General features: G+C 47.0%; 1 protein-coding gene across 1 annotated transcript in view; it reads left to right on the forward strand.

Moving 5' to 3' along the window:
- Positions 1 to 26,985, forward strand: part of tnr (tenascin R (restrictin, janusin)) — a 484,923-nt gene that overhangs the window by 162,239 nt on the left and 295,699 nt on the right. The window contains exons 7-10 of the mRNA XM_078561777.1: positions 3,536 to 3,721; positions 4,439 to 4,528; positions 17,658 to 17,921; positions 21,066 to 21,332. Coding sequence (XP_078417903.1) covers positions 3,536 to 3,721; positions 4,439 to 4,528; positions 17,658 to 17,921; positions 21,066 to 21,332 — 807 coding nt within the window. The remainder of the gene's footprint in view (positions 1 to 3,535; positions 3,722 to 4,438; positions 4,529 to 17,657; positions 17,922 to 21,065; positions 21,333 to 26,985) is intronic.

Below are 26,985 nucleotides of genomic sequence, written 5' to 3' on the forward strand. Positions count from 1 at the left end.
GTTTCAATCAAATCCACCCTCATCCTTCTAAACTCCATCGAGTATAGATCCAGAGTCCTCAAACGTTCCTCATATGTTAAGCCTTTCATTCCTGAGATCGTTCTCGTGAACCTCCTCTGGACCCTCTCCAGGGCCAGCACATCCTTCCTGAGATATGGGGCCCAAAATTGCTCACAATATTCTAAATGTGGTCTGACCAGAGCCTTATAAAGTCTCAGCAGCACATCCCTGCTTTTATATTCTAGTCATCTCGAAATAAATGCCAACATTGCATTTGCCTTCCTAACTACCGACTCAACCTGCAAGTTAACCTTAAGAGAATCCTGGACTAGGACTCCCAAGTGCCTTTGCACTCCAGATTTCTGAATTCTCTCCCCATTTAGGAAATAGTCTATGCCTCTATTCTTCCTACCAAAGTGCATGACCTCACACTTGCCCACACTGTATTCTATCTGCCACTTCTTTGCCCATTCTCCTAACCTGTCCAAATTCTTCTGCAGCCTCCCTGCCTCCTCAATACTACCTGTCCCTCCACCTATCTTTGTATCATCTGCAAACTTAGCCAGGATGCCCTCAGTTCCTTCTAGATCATTAGTGTATAAAGTGAAAAGTTGTGGTCCCAACACTGACCCCTGCGGAACTCCACTAGTCACCGGCCGCCATCCTGAGAAGGACCCCCTTATCCCCACTCTCTGCCTTCTGCCAGACAGCCAATCTTCTATCCATGCTAGAACCTTGCCTCTAACACCATGGGCTCTTATCTTACTGAGCAGCCTCCTGTGTGGCACCTTGTCAAAGGCCTTCTGGAAGTCCAAGTAGATAACATCCATTGGCTCTCCTTTGTCTAACCTACTCATTACCTCCTCAAAGAATTCTAACAGATTTGTCAGGCATTTCCACAAGCTTGTGTGAAGAAGTGTTTCCTGACATCACCTTAAACAGCTTGGCTCTTGTCTGAAGCTTCTACCCTCTTGTCCTCGCTTTTCCCCCTGACCACCTCCCCCTCCCCCTCTTCCCCCCTCCTCCCATCTCCCCTCCCCTCTCCCCCAGCCATAAGTTTCTCCCCGCCATTCCTGTTAACTCCCTTAAACCTCTTAATCACATCAATCAAATCACCCCTTAATCTTCTTTACCTGAGGGAATACAAATCGTGTTTATATACCCTGCCCTTAGAATTTAAACCTTTAGCCCCATGGCATTCTGGTGAATTTATACGACACTCCCTCCAAGACTCATCTACCCTTCCTGAGGTACAGTGCCCAGAGCTGATCTCAGCTCTCCCCAGATATTCTGAACAGAGCTCTGTACAGCTGGAACATAATTTCCACACTTCGCATTCCTGCACTGGAGTTAAAAGCCAACATTCCCTTACTTGGTTCATTGATTGTTTGTACCTCTCCACAAACTTTGAGTGATTCCATTCTTGGGAATCTCTCTGTTCATCAACAGTTGCTACCTTCTCACTTTTTAAATGATACATCTGTCTCAGGTATAAAGTGGATGACCTCACATTGCTGCACAGTTTTACCAAATGATTAATCTATCAATCATTTAGCAACTCTCTTCCTATTTGTAGTGTTGTGTTGTAATAATGATATAAAGGCACCAATTATTCATAAGGGTAAACTCATGGTGGTGGGGGTGGTGGGTTTCATTCATTAAGACTAGGCACATGTGAACAGATATACATGGACAGTGAGCTCTAGTACATCAGCAGCAGAGCCTTGCTGTGTTCTGCTCAAACACAAAAGTGGAAGTAAAACTGGATTGCATGACACACTTCCCTTCTAGTGATGTCATACTGCAATCCCTTAAAGGCATATTACAACATGCTCCTTTCTTTTTAAAGACGCTTTTCCACTCCCAAAGAAGTACATCTATTTATCGGCATGTTTAGTTACCATTACATAGGTAATGTATAGAATGCAGAATGAATGAATCTGTGAGTCTCTAAAGTATAAAGGTAATCTGCCCAGACCTGACCTTGTCTGGAGGTTTCTTTAATCACCCACACTGATCTGTGGGATTGTCATTCTTAGATGTTGATCCTGGTTGCATTTTGGACCTTATCCTTGACAGGACTGCACGGTGGTTGAGGATCCAGAATGGATCTGATTTGTTCTCAGTTACATTACCGTTGTGCCTTTGTGTATAATGACTTCATAGGGCCTTGGTTCCAAACAAATACTTGTCACCTCAGCTGGTTGCCCTGTTCCCTCTTTGGGATCCTGGATGAGAACTTGACCCTAACAGTAAACCTGACAATTCTGTACCTGCATTTTTATCCTGCATGCTGGTTATTTTCTCTTTTAGCTTTAAAAGTTGCTCTCTAGTTTCTGAGGGAATAGAATGGGTAAGAGTAGGTACCTAGCACAAAGGAAGGTGGTTGTGGTTGATGGAGGTCAGTGATCTCAGCGCCAGGACATCACTGTAGGAGTCCCTCAGGGTAAAGTCCTCGGCCCAACCATCTTCAGCTGCTTTATCAATGACCTTCCTTCCATCATAAGGTCAGAAGCGGGGATGTTGGCTGATGATTGCACAATGTTCAGCCGGGCTGACAAGTGGCACGTAACATTCATGCCACACAAGTGCCGGGCAATGACCATCTCTAACAAGAGAGAATCTAGCTATTGCCTCTTGATGTTTAATGGCATTACCATCACTGAATCCCCAACTATCAACATTCTGGGGGTTACCATTGACCAGAAACTGAACTGGACTAGCCATATAAATACTGTGGCTACAAGTGCAGGTCAGAGGCTAGGAAGCGTGAGATGAGTATCTCACTTCCTAACTCCCAAAGCCTGTCCACCATCTACAAGGCACAAGTCAGGAGTGTGATAGAATACTCCCCACTTGCCTGGATGAGTGCAACTCCCACAACACTCAAGAAGCTTGACACCATCCAGGACAAAGTAGCCGCTTGATTGGCACCACATCCACAAACATTCGCTCCTCCACCACCAACGCACAGTAGCAACAGTGTGTACCATCTACAAGATGCACTGCAGGAATTCACCTTCCAAACCCACAACCAAGATGGTTCTAGAAGGACAAGGGCAGCAGATAGATGGGAACACCACCTGGAAGTTCCCCTCCAAGTCACTCATCATCCTAATGGGAAATATATCTCCGTTCCTTCACTGTCGCTGGGTCAAAAGCCTGGAACTCCCTCCCTAACAGCACTGTGGGTGTACCTACACCACATGACTGCAGCGGTTCAAGAAGGCAGCTCAACACCACCTTCTCAAGGGCAACTAGGGATGGGCAATAAATGCTGGCCCTGCCAGCGAAGCCCACATCCCATGAATAAATTTTTAAAAAAGAACTGAAAATAGCACTCAGAGTGCTCGCGATAGCTGTGCTTAACATATCGTACAATTGTGGAATTGTCGAGCACACCTCAAGCTAAAGGATGTACATCCAGTATCTGAGGCCTGGGGTTGGGAGCCGGAAGGTAGAAGGTCTGAATGGTGGCTTGTTTTCTACCTTAGTCCTTTCTGTCAATGTCCACTCTTCATGCTTTACTCCACAGAGATTGATGCTCCCAGAAACCTGCGTGTGGTGACACCAGGGGACAGCAGGCTGGAGCTGGAATGGGAGAACAGTCAAGCTGATGTGGACAGGTATAGGGTGGTCTACAGCACACTGGCAGGCGGGCAGTACCATGAGCTGATTGTGTCCGAAAACACAGGGCCAACAAGCAAAGTCACCCTGATTGGTGAGTATCAGAACTTCTGACAGAGACTGCAGCAACAGCTTTCACTCATTAAGGAATGACAGGACAGAGGGAGTGTGAGTCCATTCCACTCAGGCTACACTAATAATGTTATAGATAGTGCTGCTGCTGTTGTAATAATATTGGTTCAATGTCGATGGTGTTACTGCTAATGGTCTTTATGATGATGACAGTGGTATTCATGCTGCTGATAATAGTATTGCTGATCATGATATTATTACAGATTATAACCACTAAAGCCATTTGTTTTGAACTTCAGCTGCTGTTGCCAGTTTACATCTCCTCGACCCACCTTTTGTTTCTTCAGCTGTCTCATTATCGCCCTTACACCATCGTCCATTTTATTGTGTAATTTGTCCTGCCTCCCAATCACAGAGCTGTCCTTTGCTCTTCCCTTCCCTTCGCCCTTTTCCCTGTCTCTGAACTGAGATGAAAACCTGTCACCCTTTCACTCTGCCCTGTTCTGACACTAGGTCATTGTGCTGAAATGTTGACGCTGTTTCTCTCTGCACAGATGTTGCCTGACCTGCTGAGTGTTTCCAGCATTGATTTCAGATTCCCAGCATCTGCAGTAGTTTGTATTTGATTTCCTAATGAGGATGCTGATGGTGAAGCTGATGATTGTACTCATGGTGACTCTGAGGATGAGAGCTTTAGTTGTCACTGTTTGATGAGCTGCCCTCTCGATTTTGTCTGCAGATTTATTGCCTGGTACGGAGTACGGGATAGGAATCTCTGCCATTAAGGAGACTAAGCAAAGTGCTCCAGCCACCATGAACGCAAGAACTGGTAAATCTCTAAGACCGCCTCAGTGTGGCTTTGAATTCCACTCTGTGTATTGTTGTAATCTGCCTTTAAGGGATAGCAGCATGTCATCACTTTAAGGGAAGTGTGTCATGTGATCCAGCCTCAGTTTCACTTCAGCCTGGAGCAGAACACACACATACAGCTCTGCAGCTCTGATCTCCTCAAGCTTTCTATCCATGAATATGTGTCCACATGTGCCTGTACTTAAAAAATGAGCCCACAGTGTGTTTCCACACTGAGCAATTGTTGCCTTTATATCGTTCTAGCACACACACAACATGGTGGCAGCAGTGGTTTGTTCAAAATGACAGTGCCCAGCCTGGCAGCAAGATTAAACCTAGTGAAACTGAGGCTGGATCACATGACATGCTTTCCTTAAAGTGCTGGATTGTATTCAATTCATTCAGTTTCCACTTCTAACCCAGTATCGGTACTCAGCCCATCAATTGCTTCCACTGGGCAGTTTTCAGGGATGTTACTGGTGGCCCACACTTGGGGATGGACAGATGGGCAGTAACCGTACATTGATAAAGGTTGGAAGAGCTGGGCTTGGCATCTGATAGCAATGGTAGAAATAGTACATCTGTGCAATGTCCTGCATTGTTACAGTGAGGTGGTACAGGATTGAAAAGGCAGTATCCAGAGATAATCCAGATGACCAGCCATCAGGAATAGTGCAGGTACGAGCAACATCTTAGACATAAAGCAGATATTTAGAACTGTCACAAGTAAACAATCCCTGGGAACAGCTCAGACTGGGTAGGATTCCATGTATAGTGCCCATGAATGGTACAGCTCGGGGTTACACAGACGATTTAGGAGGCTGGTGCCCAAGGAGAATGTGCAGCCAGGTAGCACACGGCAGTGTAGCTGCTAGTTAGTAATCTGGGATGACACACAAAGGATGTTCTTTGTAGGACTTGGGTTGGGTCCAGAGATGTTGTACCCAGGTGTGGGGCGGGGGGTATTATTAGGTAGGGAACAGCAGTGGCTCAGTGGGTATTGCTCTGAGCACTGAGTCAGAAAGCGGTGAGTTCATGACCTATGGCAGAGCCTTGAGCAGAAAAATGCAGACTGACGCTCCAGCTGCACTATTGGAGAGTCAGTACTGAGGGAGTGCTGCACTGTCGGAGGGTCAGTACTGAAGGAGTGCTGCACTGTCAGAGGGTCAGTACTGAGGGAGTGCTGCACTGTCAGATGGTCAGTTCTGAGGGAGTGCTGCACTGACGGATGTGCTGTGTTTCAGCTGAGTTGTTAAACTGTCCATCCAATTCTCAAGATACATTAAAAGATCCCATGGTGCTCTTTAGAAGAGCTATGGTGTCCTGTTTGTGCCAATTATTGGTGGCAATTTGTGCACAGCAAGCTCCCACAAACAGCAATGTGATAATCTCCACTCGGACATCTCCACTACTCTTCTTCAAAATCTTGGCATTGAGTCGTTTATGTTCAACTGGGATGACCAGTTTAACATCTCCAACGGAAGACAGAATGATAGAGTAGCACTCCCTCAGTCCTGCACTGCAGTGCCAGTCTTTGTCTTTGTTCTCAAGTCTTGGGAGGAACTTAAACCCACAACCTTCTGGTACAAGTGAGATTTCTATCAACTGACACACTGCTGGCACTTAAAGGTACTTCATCCGGATTGATAGGCATAGGCTTTGGGAATTTCCCCTCAATCTCCTTTGCTCCAAGGAGAACAACCCCAGCTTCTCCAACCTAACCTTGTAACTAAAATCCCTCATCCTTGGAACCATTCCAGTAAATCTCCTCCGCACCCTCTCAAGGACCCTCACAACCTTCCTAAAGGGTGGTGACCAGAACTGGACACAATATTCTAGTTGGGGCCTATCCAGAGCTTTAAAAATGTTCAGCATAACTTCCCTGCTTTTGTACCCAATACCTCTGCTTATGAAGCACAATCCCATCTGCTTTACTAACCCCTCTCTCGATATGTTGTGTGATCTATGCATGTTCCACTCTGTTCCTGCACACTCTGTAGAGCTGTGCCACTTAACCTATATTGCCTCTCCCTTACCTTCTGTAGTAACCTGAGATGTAATATGCCTTTAAAACAAGCATTGTAATGTAAGGTCACATGATCTAAATACCCAATAGCAGAGTAGTGCAGGCTATCTCTGTGTGAGATTCTTGAGTTAGTCACTGATGAGTGAAGACAGGGTTTTATGTTATGAATGCACGAGTGTAGCTGCAGAGTTTAATTTGTAAATAAACAGCATGTGCTTATTCTAATAAGGATCTCCGTCAGAGAACAATGTTCCCTGTCTCTGTGCCAACTCGGTCACCCTGAAACAAGCGTGCAACCTGGATCCTTTAGCCCCAACAAACCAAGGGCACTGGATCCAACAAACTGGCAACGAGAGTAAAAGCAAGGAAATACATGGAAAAATGAGGTAAAAAGCATGAGAAAAAATGGAGGAATCCATAAGAATCGAAATTGGGCAGTACCTCGCATGGTAGTTGTAGGTAAAGAAAATTTCCTTCAGTGTGTTGAGGTAATCCCCTCAGCGCATGCTGCAATTTGCAAGTGTGGATCCTTTCGACCCAACCTTGGACGACTGGTCTCACTATGTTCAACGTCTCGTGTTCTTCTTCCGGGTGAATGACATTGCGGGGGAGAAGAGGCGCGCAATCCTTCTGTCCACATGTGGGAGTAAGACATACGGATTAATTCAGAATCTGTTGGCGCTCAGTGCTCCAGACTCAAAGCTTTGATGATTTAGTAAACCTCATAAAGAATCGTTACCAGCCCAAGCCATCGGTGACGATGCAACGGTTTAAATTTAACTCAAGAAATAAAGCTGCCGGGGAGACAGTCACTTGTTATATGGCAAGTCTGAAGTAATTAACTGAGTATTGTGAGTTTGGTACATCTATTAATATGTTTTGAGATTGTTTGGTGTGTAGTATAAACAAAAACGCCATTCAGAGGAGATTGCTGGCTGAATCAAATCTAGATTTTCTGAAGGCATTGGAAATCACTCTTGCAATGGAAGGTGCAGCGTGAGACTCAGAAGCCATTTGAAGAGCGCAAAATGGCCCAGTCCTCCACTTTGGGTGGGGAGCCTCAGCCAAAAAGAGCGCAAAAGTGTTCTGAAGCGGGAAGCAGCCACTGCTAGAAGACAAATTAAAAATGAAAACTTTGCAGCAAAAGCATGACATCACAGTGACAGAGGAGGAAACAGATATCCCTGCACTGAAAAACAGTTTAAAAATATTGAATGTTTCTTCTGCCATTGAAATGAGACATTGTAAAGGTAGAATCAGGCAGACAAAAGCCAAAACCCAATGAGATAAACAGCGTTGAAAAGCCTGAAGAGATAGATGCTGATATCTATTTGTTATATAATATAAAGGTAGGAAGAACAGAGCCTGTCTATGTAACCATGAGAGGGAATGAGAATGCCAGAATCATGGAGAATGTAAACTGAATTTTGAAGGAACTGACGGAAAATTAAGAACTTACACAGGAGAAGATATATAAGTCAAGGGTATATGTGAAGTCACGGTAAACTACGGAGGTCAAACAGTGAGATTGCCCTTGATGGTAGCAGCAGGCAAGGGACCTAATCTCCTCGGACAAAACTGGCTGAAAGAAATTAAATTGGAATGGACTGAAATCTTCCAACTGAGAGCTAATGGGCTATCAGAACTATTACAAAAATATGCCTCAGTTTTCTAGGAAGAACTTGGAAAGATTAGAGGGCTACCAGCAAAAATCCATATAGATCCTGAGGCAACACCAAGATTCATGAAGGCAAGACCAGTACCTTATGGAATGTGGGATAAGGTAGATGCCAAACTGGACAGATTAAAAAAGTTGGAAGGGATACAACCTGTGCAGTTTTCAGAGAGGGCAGCCCCAAGTGTACCTGTTCTCAAACCTGACTGAAGCATTCGAATATGTGGGGACTACAAATTTACAGCTAATAAAATGGCAAAATTGGATGGACACCCCATACCTAAAATAGGAGAATTATATGTGAAACTGGCAGGTAAAAAGGCCTATACGAAGTTAGATATGAGTCATGCCTACCAGTAATTAGAAGGAGAGAAGGTATCCCAGAGGTTTATCACTATAAATACGCATAAGGGGTTGTACCAATACACCCATTTCCCATTTTGCGTATCTTCTGCTTGCGCCATATTCCAAAGAGCCATGGAAAGTTTACTACAGGGACTGCCCCATGTTGTAGTTTATTTGGATGACGTTCTCGTGACTGGACTCACTGAAAAGGAACATTTGATGGTCTTGTAAGAAGTCCTGAAATATTTTTTGCAGGTTGGAGTGAGATTGAAAAAGGAAAAGTGCACATTCCAGGCAAAAGAGATAACTTACCGAGGTCACAAGGTAAATTCACCAGGCCTACATCCAGTTGAAGAAAAGGTGAAAGCCATTAGAGAAGACCCAGCGCCAAGGAATAGATCTGATTTGAAATCATTCTTGGGGATGATCAATTACTATGGACGCTTCTTGCCTAATGTGTCGACAGAACTGGCACCCCTGAAATACTTGCTCAAGAAAAACCAGAGATGGTCTTGGCAAACACCACAGGAAGAAGCTTTCGCAAAAGTTAAAAAGTTGCTACAGTCACCTACACTTCGAATACATTTTGATCCAAAGAAGGAGTTGACATTAACATGAGGCACATCACCTTATGCAGTGGGAATAGTGCTTTCCCATTGAATGGATGATAGATCAGAACGACCTATAGGATATATGTCAAGAACACTCAGTACTGCAGAGAACAAGAACTGACAAATTGAAAAGGAAGGCCTGGCAATCATTTTCAGTGTTAAAAAGCTTCATCAGTTTGTAAATGGTCGTCATTTTATCATAACGGACCTCAAGCCATTGTTAGGGCCATTTGGTGAAGACAGGGCTACACCCCCTATAGCCTCAGCAAGAGTACAAAGATGGGCATTGATTTTGGCAGCGTATGAGTACACTTTCATTCACAGACCCGGAAGTCAAATTGCAAATACAGATGCACTCGGTCGTTTACCCTTGCAAGTAAAAGATGAGGATGTTCCAATTCCTCAGGAATAAGTCTTGTTATTGAACTTCCTGGACTCATCACTGATATGTGCAAAACAAATGAAAGATTGATGAGCTGAGACCCAGTCTTATCCAAACATGAGAAATCAAGTTCTTTATGGTTGGTCACAAGCACAAGAATCTGATGAAATGAAACCATATTTCCAGAGGAGATACGAGATAACCAGCCAAGAAGCTATTTTATTGTGGGGAGCTCGGGTGATTGTTCCGCCAAAAGGATGGAAGCCATTGTTATCCGAACTTCACAGTGCACATCCCGGAATTTCCAAAATGAAGGCAACAGCACGCAGCTGTATGTGGTGGCCAGGAATGGATGGAGGAATAAAAAACTTAGTGCAAAGCTATATGCAGTGCCAATAAGTACAAAAATTACCTGCAACAGCTCCGTTACACCCCTGGGAGTGGCCAGGAAGACCATGGGTACGAGTACACATCGACCATGTGGGACCTTTTATGGGAACAATGTTTCTCCTCATCATAGAGGCTCATTCAAACTGATGGATATATACGAAGTGAGGTCACCCACATCTTCATCGACAATAGACAAACTATGACAAAACTTTGTTATAAATGGATTACCTGAAGTGTCAGTATCAGATAGTGGAACAGTATTCACAAGTGCTGAATTTAATTGATTTACAAACCCCAATGGTATTGTTCATGTTATGACACCTCCTTATCACCCTTCTTCAAATGGAGTCGCCAAGAGATCAGTTCAGACGTTCAAATCTAGTGCGAAGAAATTATCTGGAGATTCGATTGCGATTAAATTAGCATGATTTCTTTTCCATTATAGAACCACCCCTCATTCAACAACAGGTGTCACACCTGTGGAATTCTTGCTGGAAGTGCCATCTCCAGCCAAGAATGAGCCGGATCATCTCAAACTTGTGGGGGAAGGTAGAAAGGAAGCAGGAAATCAGAAAATGGGGCTTGATTGTCATAGCTAGGACAGAAAACTTAATGTAGAAGACAAGGTATTTAGATGTTCAGTTGCATTACCGTAGCCTCCAGGGCTATGGGCCAAGCGCTGTAAAATGGGATTAGTGTTGTCAGATCTTTGTTGACTGGACACAATGGCGTGGACACAATGGGCCGAATGGCCTCCTTCTGTGCTGTAAACATCTGAGCCCATGAGTCTAAGCTATTTGTGAAAAATTTTAGACAAGGACCAGTATGGTTGTTTGGTGAAATAAGTGCTGCAATGGGATCTCTTTCCTACCACCTGAAAGCCGGTGATGGGATAGTGAGAAGACATACGGATCACATATGAAGTGGTGAAGCCAAAATTCCAGATGTGATTCCCCAGTGTTTGAGACTGAATCAACATTTCCTGTTGAAAGAACTCAACCAAGTACAAATGTATTTGAAGGGCCGACTGTACCTGAAAGAGTCGAAGAAACAGATTTACAGATAGCTGCTGTAGAACCAGATGCTCAGATGACTTCAGTAAGGGAGATTCCAAAGCAAGCTTCAGAAGCTGTAGAGCTGAGATGTTCTACACACGTAAGGAAACCACCAGAGAGGCAGACTTTGTCAATGATTGATCTGTGTAAATAATTTGATATATTGGAAAATTGTTAAATGTATTTTTCCGTAAAGGGGGAGGGATGTCGTAACCTGAGATGTAATATACCTTTAAAACAAGCATTGTAATTAAGGTCACATGATCTTAATACCCAATAGCAGAGTAACACGGGCTACCTCTATGTGGGAGAGTCTTGAGTTAGTCACTGATGAGTGAAGACAGGGTTTTATGTTGTGAGCGCACGAGTGTAGCTGCAGCGTTTAGTTTGCAAATAAACAGCATGTGCTTATTCTAATAATGATCTCCGGATGTTCTCTGTACCAACTCGGTCACCCCAAAAAAAGGGTGCAACCTGGATCCTTTAGCCCCAACAAACCAAGGGCACTGGATTCAATAGCTTCCTGCCATAATGCAACATCTCACACCTTTCTCTATTAAATTACATCTGCCGCTTGTCTGCCCAATCTGCCAGCCTAACTATGCCCTGTTGCCAGTTTGGTATCATGGGAAAGCATTAGCCCAGTACTGACCTTTGGTCCACCGTCTTCCAGTCTGGGGGAAGGAGGTGAGGGTATGGAGGAGATTTACTGGAATGGTTCCAGGGATGAGGGATTTTAGTTACAAGGTTAGGTTGGAGAAGCTGGGGTTGTTCTCCTTGGAGCAAAGGAGATTGAGAGGAGATTTGATAGAGGGATACGAGATTAGGACAGGTTTAGATAAGGTAGACAAAGAAAAGCTGTTCCCATTGGCTGATGGTACAAGGACTGGGGAACACAGATTTAAGGTTTTGAACAAGAGATACAGGGGGAATGTGAGGAAGAACTTTTTTACACAGCGAGTGGTGATGACCTGGAACTCGCTGCCCACGAAGTGGGTGGAAGCAGAGACGATGAATAATTTCAACAGGAAATTGGATGGGGACATGAGAGAAATTAACTTCCAGGGATAGAGTGAAGAGATTGGACTGAGTGGGTTTTTCTTCAGAGAGCATAGACTTTGAGTCTTTCTACGCTGTAATGACATGATGAACTGGATCTTTGTAAAGTCCGGATGACTCCACAGCCTTTTAAATATCATGTGTGGTACCAAGATGCAAATGTCTTGACCCCATTTCCAGCTAACCCCATTTTTGTTAGTAGGAAGAAAGGGGCATGGCATGAAACACACAGGCGGGAATCCTAAACTGAGCAGGATGATTTGAGATTGGTGCTGAGTTCAAGCAGACTCCATTTTGGCTATTGCAAGGGCCTTAATCAACAATGTGGGAGCCACAAATTTGTGTGGTAGACATAAACACTCTTGAAGGACTGATTAGGCCTGTTTAAGTGTCACACCCTGAAATTATTTATTTAACCTTTTAAAACTACGAAGAACAATTGTAGGCTGCAGTTGTCAGAGTTGGAAAAAAAAACGCGCTACAGGACTACTTTGATTGATTGGCCATCTGGTGTAGTTCAGGGAAAAAACCCATCTGTTGCTACAATTTTAATAGAGTTAATTCTTGACATTTCCCAAGGGTTTGGGGGGTGGGGGCCTGGTGGAGTGGCGCTGAGTTCACATTTTGAGAGGCTATTAAAGGACTAGCTTTCTTTGACGTGTTTACTGAATAGAATTTTAGTTACTTTTATAACAGACTGACCACTTGAAGGAGTTTAAAATCTTTGAATGGGTTTCATGAATGAGAGCTCTTTTCCCTGTATCAAGTGTGTATGAGTTAGAGTGCTATTTAGAAGTTTATTTTTTTCCATCTTCATAAGGCCCCTGAGGTCTGCCCATAGTAGATACTGGGTGACTGGCTATGGAGAAGGTATGGGAGATATGAGGTGGCATGGAGGGCACATGAGTGTATGAACTGGCATGGGGGCATGAGTGACATGAGGTGGCATGGGGAGGTGAGGGGTTGTGAGAGATGAGGGCTAGAGGTGCTAAAAGCTTTAAAAATGACTGGGCCAAAGTTCCAGAGAACTGAGGCCAGCCTTGGCAATCACCTACTCCTGTGGCCACCTCTAGTTTGCTTCGGGGGTTGAGGGGGTTCATCTCTATCCCACCCCTGCCACCTCAGAGTGAAAATTGCGTATGATGAGGCTTTTTATAATGAAGTGGGTCTGCCAAATTGAGAAATTTCCTGACTTGAATTACCTGCCTTGGTAGTGAAAATCCAGCCCGAGGGCTATGATTTGTGGTTTTCTGTCCTTGCACCAAATCTTTTATCCACACTGACACTGATCCTTTTATTCTATGAGACTGAGGCTGGGATTTTCTGGCCCTGCCACAGACAGGATTGGATCATGCAGTGAGCCAGCCAGAAGTCCATTGACTTTGGTGACACCAGATAATCCCAGCGATGGACAGGGCTGTAAGATCCTGCATTAATGTTGTTAACCAGCCTTTTGTGTGGCACTTTGTCAAACACTTTCTTAAAATCCATATAGACAACATCCACCACATTCCCTTCATCAACCTTCCCTGTTACTTCATCTAAAAATTCAATTCGATTAGTCAAACACAATCTGCCTTTTACAAATCTGTGCTGGCTCTCCTTAATTACCTCAAACCTCTCCAAGTGCTTGCTGATTGCTTCTAAAATATTACCCAGCAATGATGTAGGGAGGTAGCACACAGGATTTTTATAAGCATATAATACACAAGAATAGGTAGACAGGCAATATTCGTGAATGAGGGGGTGCAGGTAGAGAGTGACTGGCAATGCTGTAGGCAGACAGTCCGCAGGCATGGTGCAGGAGCAGAGCAACTGGAGTTCGAGTGAGGAACCCTTGGGTCGAGTGAGGAACCCTTGGGTCGAGTGAGGAACCCTGGGGTCGAGTGATGAACCTTAGGGTTTAGCGATGATCCATGGGGTTGAGTGATGATTCTTTAAATTGAGTGATGGTCCCTGGGGTTGGGTGATGTTCCCTGGAGTTGAGTGTTGGTCCCTGGGGCTGAGTGATGTTCCCTGGGGCTGAGTGATGATCCCTGGGGTTGGGTGATGATCCCTGGGGTTGGGTGATGGGCCCTGGGGTTGCGAGATGGTCCCTGGGGTTGAGTGATGTTCCCTGGGGTTGAGTGATGTTCCCTGGGGTTGAGTGATGGCCCCTGGGGTTGAGTGATGGTCCCTGGGTTTGAGTAGTGTTCCCTGGGGTTGAGTGATGGGCCCTGGGGTTGAGTGATGTTCCCTGGAATTGAGTGTTGGTCCCTGGGGTTGAGTGATGTTCCCTGGGGCAGAGTGATGGTCCCTGGGGTTGGGTGATGGTCCCTGGGGTTGGGTGATGGTCCCTGGGGTTGAGTGATGTTCCCTGGGGTTGAGTGATGTTCCCTGGGGTTGAGTGATGATCCTTGGAATTGAGCGATGTTCCCTGGGGTTGGGTGATGTTCCCTGGAGTCGCGTGATGGTCCCTGGGGCTGAGTGATGGTCCCTGGGGTTGAGTGATGGTCCCTGGGGCTGTGTGATGGGCCCTGGGGTTGGGTGATGATCCCTGGGGTTGGGTGATGATCCCTGGGGTTGGGTGATGGGCCCTGGGGTTGAGTGATGGTCCCTTGGGCTGAGTGATGTTCCCTGGGGTTGAATGATGGCCCCTGGGGTTGAGTGATGGTCCCTGGGGTTGGGTGATGATCCCTGGGGTTGAGTGATGGCCCCTGGGGTTGAGTGATGGTTCCTGAGTTTGAGTGATGTTCCCTGGGGTTGAGTGATGGGCCCTGGGGTTGAGTGATGTTCCCTGGAGTTGAGTGTTGGTCCCTGGGGTTGAGTGATGTTCCCTGGGGCAGAGTGATGGTCCCTGGGGTTGGGTGATGGTCCCTGGGGTTGGGTGATGGTCCCTGGGGTTGCGTGATGTTCCCTGGGGTTGAGTGATGTTCCCTGGGGTTGAGTGATGGGCCCTGGGGTTGAGTGATGATCCTTGGAATTGAACGATGTTCCCTGGGGTTGGGTGATGTTCCCTGGAGTCGCGTGATGGTCCCTGGGGCTGAGTGATGGTCCCTGGGGTTGAGTGATGGTCCCTGGGGCTGTGTGATGGGCCCTGGGGTTGGGTGATGATCCCTGGGGTTGGGTGATGATCCCTGGGGTTGGGTGATGGACCCTGGGGTTGAGTGATGGTCCCTTGGGCTGAGTGATGTTCCCTGGGGTTGAATGATGGCCCCTGGGGTTGAGTGATGGTCCTTGGGTTTGAGTGATGTTCCCTGGGGTTGAGTGATGGGCCCTGGGGTTGAGTGATGATCCTTGGAATTGAGTGATAGTCCCTGGGGTTGGGTGATGTTCTCTGGAGTTGAGTGTTGGTCCCTGGGGCTGAGTGATGTTCCCTGGGGCTGAGTGATGGTCCCTGGGGTCGGGTGATGGTCCCTGGGGTTGAGTGATGGTCCCTGGGGTTGAGTGGTATTCCCTGGGGTTGAGTGATGGGCCCTGTGGTTGAGTGATGATCCTTGGAATTGAGTGATGGTCCCTGGGGTTGGGTGATGTTCCCTGGAGTTGAATGTTGGTCCCTGGATCTGAGTGATGTTCCCTGGGGCTGAGTGATGGTCCCTGGGGTTGGGTGATGTTCCCTGGGGTTGTGTGATGTTCCCTGGGGTTGAGTGACGTTCCCTGGGGTTGAGTGATGGGCCCTTGGGTTGAGTCATGATCCTTGGAATTGAGCGATGTTCCCTGGGGTTGGGTGATGTTCTCTGGAGTCGAGTGATGGTCCCTGGGGCTGAGTGATGGTCCCTGGGGTTGAGTGATGGCCCCTGAGGTTGGGTGATGTTCCCTGGGGTTGAGTGATGGCGCCTGGGGTTGGGTGATGATCCCTGGGGTTGGGTGATGATCCCTGGAACTGAGTGATTGGCCCTGGGGTTGAGTGATGGTCCTTGGAATTGAGTGTTGGTCCCTGGGGTTGAGTGATATTCCCTGGGGCTGCGTGATGGGCTCTGGGGTTGAGTGATGATCCGTGGAATTGAGTGATGGTCCCTGGGGTTGGGTGATGTTCCCTGGAGTTGAGTGCTGGTCCCTGGGTCTGAGTGTTGTTCCCTGGGGCTGTGTGATGGTCCCTGGGGTTGGGTGATGGGCCCTGGGGTTGAGTGATGTTCCCTGGGGTTGAGTGATGTTCCCTGGAGTTGAGTGATGGGTCCTGGGGTTGAGTGATGATCCTTGGAATTGAGCGATGTTCCCTGGGGTTGGGTGATGTTCCCTGGAGTCGATTGATGGTCCCTGGGGCTGAGTGATGGTCCCTGGGGTTGAGTGATGGCCCCTGGGGTTGAGTGATGTTCCTTGGGGTTGAGTGATGGCCCCTGGGGTTGGGTGATGATCCCTGGGGTTGGGTGATGATTCCTGGAATTGAGTGATCGGCCCTGGGGTTGAGTGATGGTCCCTGGGGTTGAGTGATGGCCCCTGGGGTTGGGTGATGTTCCCTGGGGCTGAGTGATGGCCCCTGGGGTTGAGTGATGTTCCCTGGGGTTGAGTAATGGCCCCTGGGGTTGGGTGATGGTCCCTGGGTTTGAGTGATGTTCCCTGGAGTTGAGTGATGGGCCCTGGGGTTGAGTGATGGTCCTTGGAATTGAGTGTTGGTCCCTGGGGTTGGGTGATGTTCCCTGGAGTTGAGTGTTGGTCCCTGGGTCTGAGTGATGTTCCCTGGAGTTGGGTGATGTTCCCTGGAGTCGATTGATGGTCCCTGGGGCTGAGTGATGGTCCCTGGGGCTGAGTGATGGTCCCTGGGGCTGAGTGATGGTCCATGGGGTTGGGTGATGGTCCCTGGGGCTGAGTGATGTTCCCTGGGGTTGAGTGATGGGCCCTGGGGTTGAGTGATGGCCCCTGGGGTTGGGTGATGGTCCCTGGGTTTGAGTGATGTTCCCTGGGGTTGAGTGATGACCACTGGGGTTGAGTGATGATCCTTGGAATTGAGTGATGGTCCCTGGTGTTGGGTGATGTTCCCTTGAGTTGAGTGTTGGTTGCTGGGGCTGAGTGATGTTCCCTGGGGTTGAGTGATGTTCCCTGTGGTTGAGTGATATTCCCTGGGGTTGAGTGATGTTCCCTGGGGTTGAGTGATGGGCCCTGGGGTTGAGTGATATTCCCTGGGGTTGAGTGATGTTCCCTGTGGTTGAGTGATATTCCCTGGGGTTGAGTGATGTTCCCTGGGGTTGAGTGATGGGCCCTGGGGTTGAGTGATGATCCTTGGAATTGAGAGATGTTCCCTGGGGTTGGTTGATGTTCACTGGAGTCGAGTGATGGTCCCTGGGTTTGGATGATGGTCCCTGGAGTTGAGTGATGGTCCCTGGGGCTGAGAGATTGTCCCTGGTGTTGAGTGATGGCCCCTGGGGTTGAGTGATGGCCCCTGGGTGTTGAGTGATGGTCCCTGGGTTTGAGTGCTGATCTCTGGAATTGAGTGTTGGTCCCTGGGGTTGGGTCATGTTCCCTGGGGCTGAGTGATGGACCCTGGGGTTGAGTGATGATCCCTGGAATTGAGTGATGATCCCTGGGGTTGAATCCCTGATGTTTAGGTCTGTGGCTTATCACTTGCCTCTTGGTATCTCACTTCCTGTAGATTTGGATCGTCCTCTTGGCCTTGCTGTGACAGCCTCTTCCAACACCAGCATCTCCCTCGTGTGGACAGATATTCGAGGTCCCGTTGATCACTACCGGGTCACCTACTCCACAGCCACGGGCGTCAATTCGGAGGTGATGATTCCAAGGGGCAGTCACTCAGTGACCCTCAATAACCTGGAGCCACACACAAAGTACAACCTGTCCGTTGTGGCAGAGAGAGGCTGGCAGAAGAGTGAGGCATCGATCATTGAGGGCATGACAGGTGGGTACAAAGAGGAGAGTGACACTCGCTATTGAATGATTGACGGGGGGATCAATGCGGAAGACTGGGTTGGGGGAGTCAGGAGGAGAGTTACTCACTGCAGGTTTTCTAGCCTCTGACCTGCTCTTGTAGCCACGGTATTTATATAGCTAGTCCAGTTCAGTTTCTGGTCAATGGTAACCCCTAGGATGTTGATTGTGGGGGATTCAGTGATGGTAATGTCATTGAACATGAAGGGGTGATGGTTCGCTTCTCTCTTGTTGGAGATGGTCATTGCCTGGCACTTGTGTGGTGCAAATGTTACTTGTCAGCCCAAGCCTGGATATTGTCCAAGTCTTGCTGTATTTGGACGTGGGCTGCTTCAGTATTTGAGGAGTTGCGAATGGTGCTGAACATTGTGCAATCATCAGCAAACATCCCCACTTCTGACATTATGATGGAAGGAAGGTCATTTATGAAGCAGCTGAAGACGGTTGGGCCAAGGACATTACTCTGAGTAACTCTTGCAGTGATGTCCTGGAGCTGAGATGACCGACCTCCAACAACTACAGTTATCTTCCTTCGTGCTAAGTATGACCCCAACCAGCGGAGAGTTTTCCCTCTGATTCCCATTCACTCTAGTTTTGCTAGGGCTCCTTGATGTCAAGGCAGTCACTCTCACCCCACCTCTGGAATTCAGCTCTTTTGTCCATGTGTTTGAGGTCTGGAGCTAGGTGGATCTCAAACTGAGCAGGTTATTGCTGAGTAATTGCCGCTTGATAGCACTGTTGATGACTCCTTCCATCATTTTACTGATGATGGAGAGTAGACTGATGGGGCGGTAATTGGCTGGGTTGGATTTGTCCTGCTTTTTATGTACAGGACATACCTGGGCAATTTTCCACATTGCTGGATAGATGCCAATGTTGTAGCTGTACTGGAACAGCTTGGCTAGGGGCACAGCAAGTTCTGGAGCACCAGTCTACAGTGCTATTGCTGGAATATTGTCAGGGCCCAGGGCCTTTGCAGTATCCATTTACTTCAGCCATTTCTTGATATCACATGGAGTGAATTGAATTGCTGAAGACTTGGCACTTCTGGCTGAAGATTGTTGTGAATGCTTCAACCTTATCTCTTGCACTGATGTGCTGGGCTCCTCCATCATTGAGGATGGGGAGATTTGTGGAGCCGCCTCCTCCAGTGAGTTGTTTAACTGTCGTCCACCATTCATGACTGGATGTGGCAGGACTGCAGAGCTTAGATTTGACCCATTAGTTGTGAGATCACTTATCTCTGTCTATCACTTGCAACTTATGCTGTTTGGCACGGAAATAATCCTGTTATAGCTTCACCAGGTTGGCACCTCATGTTTAGGTATGCCTGGTGCTGCTCTTGGCATGCTCTCCTGCACTCTTCATTGAACCAGGGTTGATCCCGTGGCTTGGTGGTAATGGTAGAGTGGGGGATGTGCCGGGCCATGAAGTTACAGAGTGTGATTGAGTACAATGATCTCTCATCAGGTGCTGCCAGATCTGCTGTGTATTGCCAGCGTTATCCATTTTTTTGTTTCAGATTTCCAGCACCCACAGTATTTTGCTTCTGTTCCGAGACTAGTCCATTTAGCACGGTGATAGTACCACATTACACAATGAAGGATATCCTGAAATGGCCTTTGTCTCCACAGTGACTGCGATGGTCACTGCTACCGATATTATCATGGACAGATGCATCCGTGACAGGTAGATTGGTGAGGACGAGGTCAAGTGGGTGTTTCCTCGTTTTTGGTTCCCTCACCACCTGCCGCAGACTCAGTTCAGCAAATATGTTCTTTAGGACTCGGCCAGCTCGGTCAGTAGTGCTGCTACCTAAACACTATTGGTAAGGGGCTTTGATGCCCCCAACACAGAGTCCATTCTGTCCCTTTGACACCCCCGATGCTTCTTCCAAATAGTGTTGAACACGAAGGAACACTGATCCCTGAGTCAGAGTAGTGTGCCCCTTCATCAACAAGCGAATGACTGAGGGAAGGGAAATGCACCCACCCTTACACATGGGAAAGTGAAGCACCTATTTACAGTGCAATGTGGGAGACTGAAGCCCTCGCTGTGTGGAAGTCCTATGACAGGTGACTGCTACATGAAGTTTATGACTTTTTGCAGTTTTGATTTAATTTTATGGTGAGTGGAGCAGTTGCAGTGAGCTGCCTTGTACCTGAGGTTTATTTCCTACTTGACAGCAATGAGATAGTTTTAAAATAATAGTTATTGAGGTGCGGGTACCTCTGGCAAGACTGGCATTGCCTGTACCTAGGTGCCCTTATAAAGAAAATGGCAGAAATACGAGAAATCTCGTATTTCTTCAGTGCCTGGAGCATGTCCCAACCAATCAAGAATTTCAGTAACGTACTCACAAAACAGCAGCCACTGCTTGGCTGCAGGTGAGAGGTCAGAGAGGTGCTGACCCAGGGCTGCAGGTGAGAGGTCAGAGAGGTGCTGACCCAGGGCTGCAGGTGAGAGGTCAGAAGTTGCTGACCCTGGGCTGGAGGTTAGAGGTCAGAGAGGTGCTGACCCTGGGCTGGAGGTTGGAGGTCAGAGGTGCTGACCCTGGGCAATAGGTTAGAGGTCAGAGGTGCTGACCCTAGGCTGGAGGTTAGAGTTCAGAGAGGTGCTGACACTCACCTGGAGGTTAGAGGTCAGTGAAGAGCTGACACTGGGCTGCATGTTAGAGGTCAGTGAGGTGTTAACACTAGGTTGGAGGGCAGTGAGGCACTGACTCTGGGCTGGAGGTCGGAGATCAGGGAGGTGCTGACATTAGGCTGGAGGTTAGAGGTCAATGAGGTGCTGACCCTGACCAATAGGTTAGAGGTCATTGAGGTGCTGATATTGGGCTGGAGGTTAGAGGTTAGTGAGGTGCTGACCCTGAGCAAAAGGTTAGAGATCATTGAGCTGTTGACCTTCAGCTGCAAATTACAGGTCAGAGAGGTGCTGACCTGGGCTACAGGATAGAGTTCAGAGAGGTGCTGACACTGGGCTGGAGGTTAGAGGTCAGTGAGGTGGTGACCCTGGGCTGCAGGTTAAAGGTTAATGAGGTGCTGACACTGGGCTGAAGGCTGGAGGTCAATGAGATGCTGACCCTGTGTTACTGATGCAAGCGTTTCGTTGATAGGTTTCCATCCAATCGAGGAGTTGGAGTTCACTGATATCACTACGAGCAGCGCGAAGGTGACCTGGCAGCAGCCAACACCTTCCACTGACATCTTTATCTTAAATTACAATCCCCGGAACTACGGGGAGACTACACAGGTACCAGTGAATGGAACTGCGACACACATAACGCTGTTAAAACTCGACCCTGGCGTAGAGTATATCGTAACGCTGGTGGCAATTCAGGGAGTGATGGCTTCAGAGCCAGTGGTGGGAACATTCACAACAGGTAGGAAAATAATTCTCAAAATCCGTCTCTCGATCGCCTTTATCTGGAAAACTCTGATTCCTCTCCCTCACACTTCTGTATCTGGAACACTTTAATTCCTCTCTCACACGCCTGTGTCGGGAACATACTATCTCTCTCTCACACTCCTGAATCTGGAACACTTTAATCCCTCTCTCACACTACTGTGTCTGGAACATTAACTCTCTCTCAGATTCCTGTACCAGGAACACTCTAATCGCTCACTCACACTCCTGTATCTGGAACACTCGAATCTCTCTCTCGCACTCCCAAATCTGGAAAAATCTAATCCCTCTCTCACACTCTGTATCTGGAACACTCTAATCCCTCTTGCAACCTCCTATATCTGGAACATTCTAATCTCTCTCTCACACTCCTGTATCTGGAACACTTTAATCCCACTCCAACAATCCTGTATCTGGAACACTCTAATCCCTCTCTCACACTCCTGTATCTGGAACACTCCAGCCTCTCTCTCACACTCCTGTATTTGGAACACTCTAATATCTCTCTCACACTCCTGTATCTGGAACACTCCTGCCTCTATCTCATACTCCTGTATCTGGAACAATCTAATCCCCCTCTCACACACCTGAATCTGGAACAATCTAATTATTCTCTCACAATTCTGTATCTGGAACACTCTTATTCCTCTCTCACACTCCTGTATCTGCAACACTCCAATCCCTCTCTCACACTCCCTATCTGGAACACACTAATCCCTCTCTCCCACTCCTGTATCTGGAACAATTTAATCCCTCTCTCACACTCCTGTTTGTGGACCACTTTAACTCTCTTGCAAATTCCTGTATCTGGAACACTCTAATCCCTCTCTAACATTCTGTATCTGGAACACTCTAATCCCTCTCTCACACTCTGTATCTGGAACACTCTAATCCCTCTCTCACACTCCTGTATCTGGAACACTCTAAACCCTCTCTCACAATCCTGTACCTTGGAACACTCTAATCCCTCTCTCAAACTCCTGTATCTGGAACATTGTAATTCCTCTCTCAGACTCCTGTATCTGGAACATTGTAATGCATCTCTGACACTCCTCTATCTGGAACACTCTGATCCCTCTCTCACACTCCTGTGTCTGGAACACTCCATCCTCTCTCTCACACTCCTCTATTTGGAACACTACAATCCCTCTCTCACACTCCTGTATCTGGAACAATTAATCCCTCTCTCACCCTCCTGTATCTGGAACACTCTAATCTCTCTCTCGCACTCCTGTATCTGGAACACACTAATCCCTCTCTCACACACTCCTTTATCTGTACCAATCTGATCCCTCTCTCACACTCCTGCATCTGGAACAATCCAATCCCTCTCTCACACTCCTGTATCTGGAACACTCTAATTTCTATTTCACACTCTTGTATCGGGAACACGCTAAACCCTCTCTCACACTCCTGTATCTGGGACAATCTAATCCCTCTCTCCCACTCCTTCATCCGGAACACTCTAATCCCACTCTCAATCCTGTACCTGGAACTCTCTAACCGTCTCTCACACTTCTGTATCTGGAACACTCTAATCTCTCTCTCACACTCCTGTATCTGGAACACTGTAATCCCTCTCTCACACTTCTGTATCTGGAACACTCTAATCTCTCTCTCACACTCCTGTATCTGGAACACTGTAATCCCTCTCTCACACTTCTGTATCTGGAGCACTCTAATCCCTCTCTCACACTCCTGTATCTGGAATACACTAATCCATCTATCACACTCCACTATCTGGAACACTCTAATCCCTCTCTCACACTCCTGTATCTGGAACAATCTAATCACTCTATCACACTCCTGTATATGGAACATTCTAATCTCTCTCTCACTCCTGCATCTGGACCACTCTAATCCCTCTCTCACACTCCTGTATCTGGAACAATCTAATCACTCTATCACACTCCTGTATATGGAACATTCTAATCTCTCTCTCACTCCTGCATCTGGAACACTCTAATCCCTCTCTCACACTCCTGTATCTGGAACAATCCAATCCCTCTCTCACACTCCTGTATCTGGAACACTCTAATTTCTATTTCACACTCTTGTATCGGGAACACGCTAAACCCTCTCTCACACTCCTGTATCTGGGACACTCTAATCCCTCTCTCCCACTCCTTCATCCGGAACACTCTAATCCCACTCTCAATCCTGTACCTGGAACTCTCTAACCGTCTCTCACGCTTCTGTATCTGGAACACTCTAATCTCTCTCTCACACTCCTGTATCTGGAACACTGTAATCCCTCTCTCACACTTCTGTATCTGGAGCACTCTAATCCCTCTCTCAAACTCCTGTATCTGGAATACACTAATCCATCTATCACACTCCACTATCTGGAACACTCTAATCCCTCTCTCACACTCCTGTATCTGGAACAATCTAATCACTCTATCACACTCCTGTATATGGAACATTCTAATCTCTCTCTCACTCCTGCATCTGGACCACTCTAATCCCTCTCTCACACTCCTGTATCTGGAACAATCTAATCACTCTATCACACTCCTGTATATGGAACATTCTAATCTCTCTCTCACTCCTGTATCTGGAACACTCCAACCTCTCTCTCACACTCCTGTAACTGGAACACGGTAATGCATCTCTCACACTCCTGTATCTGGAACACTCCAGCCTCTCTCTCACACTCCTGTATCTGGAACAATCTAATCCATCTCTCACACTCCTGTGTCTGGAACAATCTAATCCCTCTCTCACACACCTGTATCTGGAACAATCTAATCCCTCTCTTACACTCCTCTATCTGGAACACTCTAATCCCTCGCTCACACTCCGTATCTGGAACACTCTAATCCCTCTTGCATCCTCCTGTATCTGGAAAACTCTAACCTCTCTCTCACCCTCCTGTATCTGGAACACTGTAATCTCTCTCTCACACTCCTGTATCTTTAACAAACTCATCCCTCTCCCACACTCTGTATCTGGAACAAAATAATCCCTCTCTCACATTCTGTATCTGGAACACTCTAATCCCTCTCTCACAGTACTGTATCTAGAACAAACTCATCCCTCTCTCACACTCCTGTGACTGGAACACTCTAAACCCTCTCTCACATTCTGTATCTGGAACACTCTTTTCCCTCTCTCAGACTCCAGTATCGGGAACACTCTAATCCCTGCCTCGCACTACTGTATCTGGAACACTCTAATATCTCTCTCACACTCCCGTATATGAAACACTCTAATCCCTCACTCACACTCCTGTATCTAGCACAAACTCATCCCTCTCTCACACTCTGTATCTGGAACACTCTAATCCCTCTCTCACAATCCCGTATATGGAACACTCTAATCCCTCTCTCACACTCCTGTCTGTGGAACACTCTAATCCCTCTCTCACATTCTGTATCTGGGACAATCTAATCCCTCTCTCAGACTCCAGTATCAGTAACACTCTAATCCCTCTCTCACACTCTGTATTTGGAACACTCTAATACCTCTCTCACACACCTGTATCTGGAACACTTTAACCCCTCTCTAACACTCCTGTATCTGGAACACTCTGATCACTGTATCACACTCCTGTATCTGGAACACTCCGATCCCTCTCTCACACTCCTGTATCTGGAACACTCTAATCCCTATCTCCCACTCCTGTATATGGAACACTCTAATCCGTCTCTCACAATCCTGTATCTGGAACACTCTAATCCCTCTCTCACACTCTGAATCTGGAACACTCTAATCCCTCTTTCACAATCCTGTACCTGGAACACTATAATCCCTCTCTCACACTCCTGTGCCTGGAACACTGTAATCCCTCTCTCACACTCCTGTATCTGGAACACTGTAATCCCTCTCTCACACTTCTGTATCTGGAGCACTCTAATCCCTCTCTCACACTCCTGTATCTGGAATACACTAATCCATCTCTCACACTCCACTATCTGGAACACTCTAATCCCTCTCTCACACTCCTGTATCTGGAACAATCTAATCACTCTATCACACTCCTGTATGTGGAACATTCTAATCTCTCTCTCACTCCTGCATCTGGAACACTCTAATCCCTCTATCACACTCCTGTATCTGGAACAATCTAATCCCTCTCTCACACTCCTGTACCTGGGACACTCTAATGCCTCTCTCACACTCCTGTAACTGGAACACGGTAATGCATCTCTCACACTCCTGTATCTGGAACACTCCAGCCTCTCTCTCACACCCCTCTATCTGGAACAATCTAATCCATCTCTCACACTCCTGTGTCTGGAACAATCTAATCCCTCTATCACACTCCTGTATCTGGAACAATCAAATCCCTCTCTCACACTCCTGTATCTGGGACACTCTAATGCCTCTCTCACACTCCTGTAACTGGAACACGGTAATGCATCTCTCACACTCCTGTATCTGGAACACTCCAGCCTCTCTCTCACACTCCTGTATCTGGAACAATCTAATCCATCTCTCACACTCCTGTGTCTGGAACAATCTAATCCCTCTCTCACACACCTGAATCTGGAACAATCGAATTATTCTCTCACAATTCTGTATCTGGAACACTCTTATTCCTCCCTCACACTCCTGTATCTGCAACACTCCAATCCCTCTCTCACACTCTCTATCTGGAACACACTAATCCCTCTCTCCCACTCCTGTATTTGGAACAATTTAATCCCTCTCTCACACTCCTGTTTGTGGACCACTGTAACTCTCTCGCACACTCCTGTATCTGGAACACTCTAATCCCTCTCTAACATTCTGTATCTGGAACACTCTAATCCCTCTCTCACACTCCTGTATCTGGAACACACTAATCCCTCTCTCATACTCCAGTATCAGGAACACTCTAATCCCTCTCTCACACTTTGTATCTGGAACACTCTAATCCCTCTCTCACACTCCTGTATCTGGAACACCCTAAACCCTCTCTCACAATCCTGTACCTTGGAACATTGTAATTCGTCTCTCAGACTCCTGTATCTGGAACATTGTAATGCATCTCTGACACTCCTCTATCTGGAACACTCTGATCCCTCTCTCACACTCCTGTGTCTGGAACACTCCATCCTCTCTCTCACACTCCTCTATTTGGAACACTACAATCCCTCTCTCACACTCCTGTATCTGGAACAATCTAATCCCTCTCTCACCCTCCTGTATCTGGAACACTCTAATCTCTCTCTCGCACTCCTGTATCTGGAACACACTAATCCCTCTCTCACACACTCCTTTATCTGTACCAATCTGATCCCTCTCTCACACTCCTGCATCTGGAACAATCCAATCCCTCTCTCACACTCCTGTATCTGGAACACTCTAATTTCTATTTCACACTCTTGTATCGGGAACACGCTAAACCCTCTCTCACACTCCTGTATCTGGGACACTCTAATCCCTCTCTCCCACTCCTTCATCCGGAACACTCTAATCCCACTCTCAATCCTGTACCTGGAACTCTCTAACCGTCTCTCACACTTCTGTATCTGGAACACTCTAATCTCTCTCTCACACTCCTGTATCTGGAACACTGTAATCCCTCTCTCACACTTCTGTATCTGGAACACTCTAATCCCTCTCTCACACTTCTGTATCTGGAACACTCTAATCACTCTATCACACTCCTGTATATGGAACATTCTAATCTCTCTCTCACT

The sequence above is a fragment of the Cetorhinus maximus genome, chromosome 17 (genome assembly GCF_964194155.1).
Source record: "Cetorhinus maximus chromosome 17, sCetMax3.hap1.1, whole genome shotgun sequence".
Classification (NCBI taxonomy): Eukaryota; Metazoa; Chordata; class Chondrichthyes; order Lamniformes; family Cetorhinidae; genus Cetorhinus; species Cetorhinus maximus.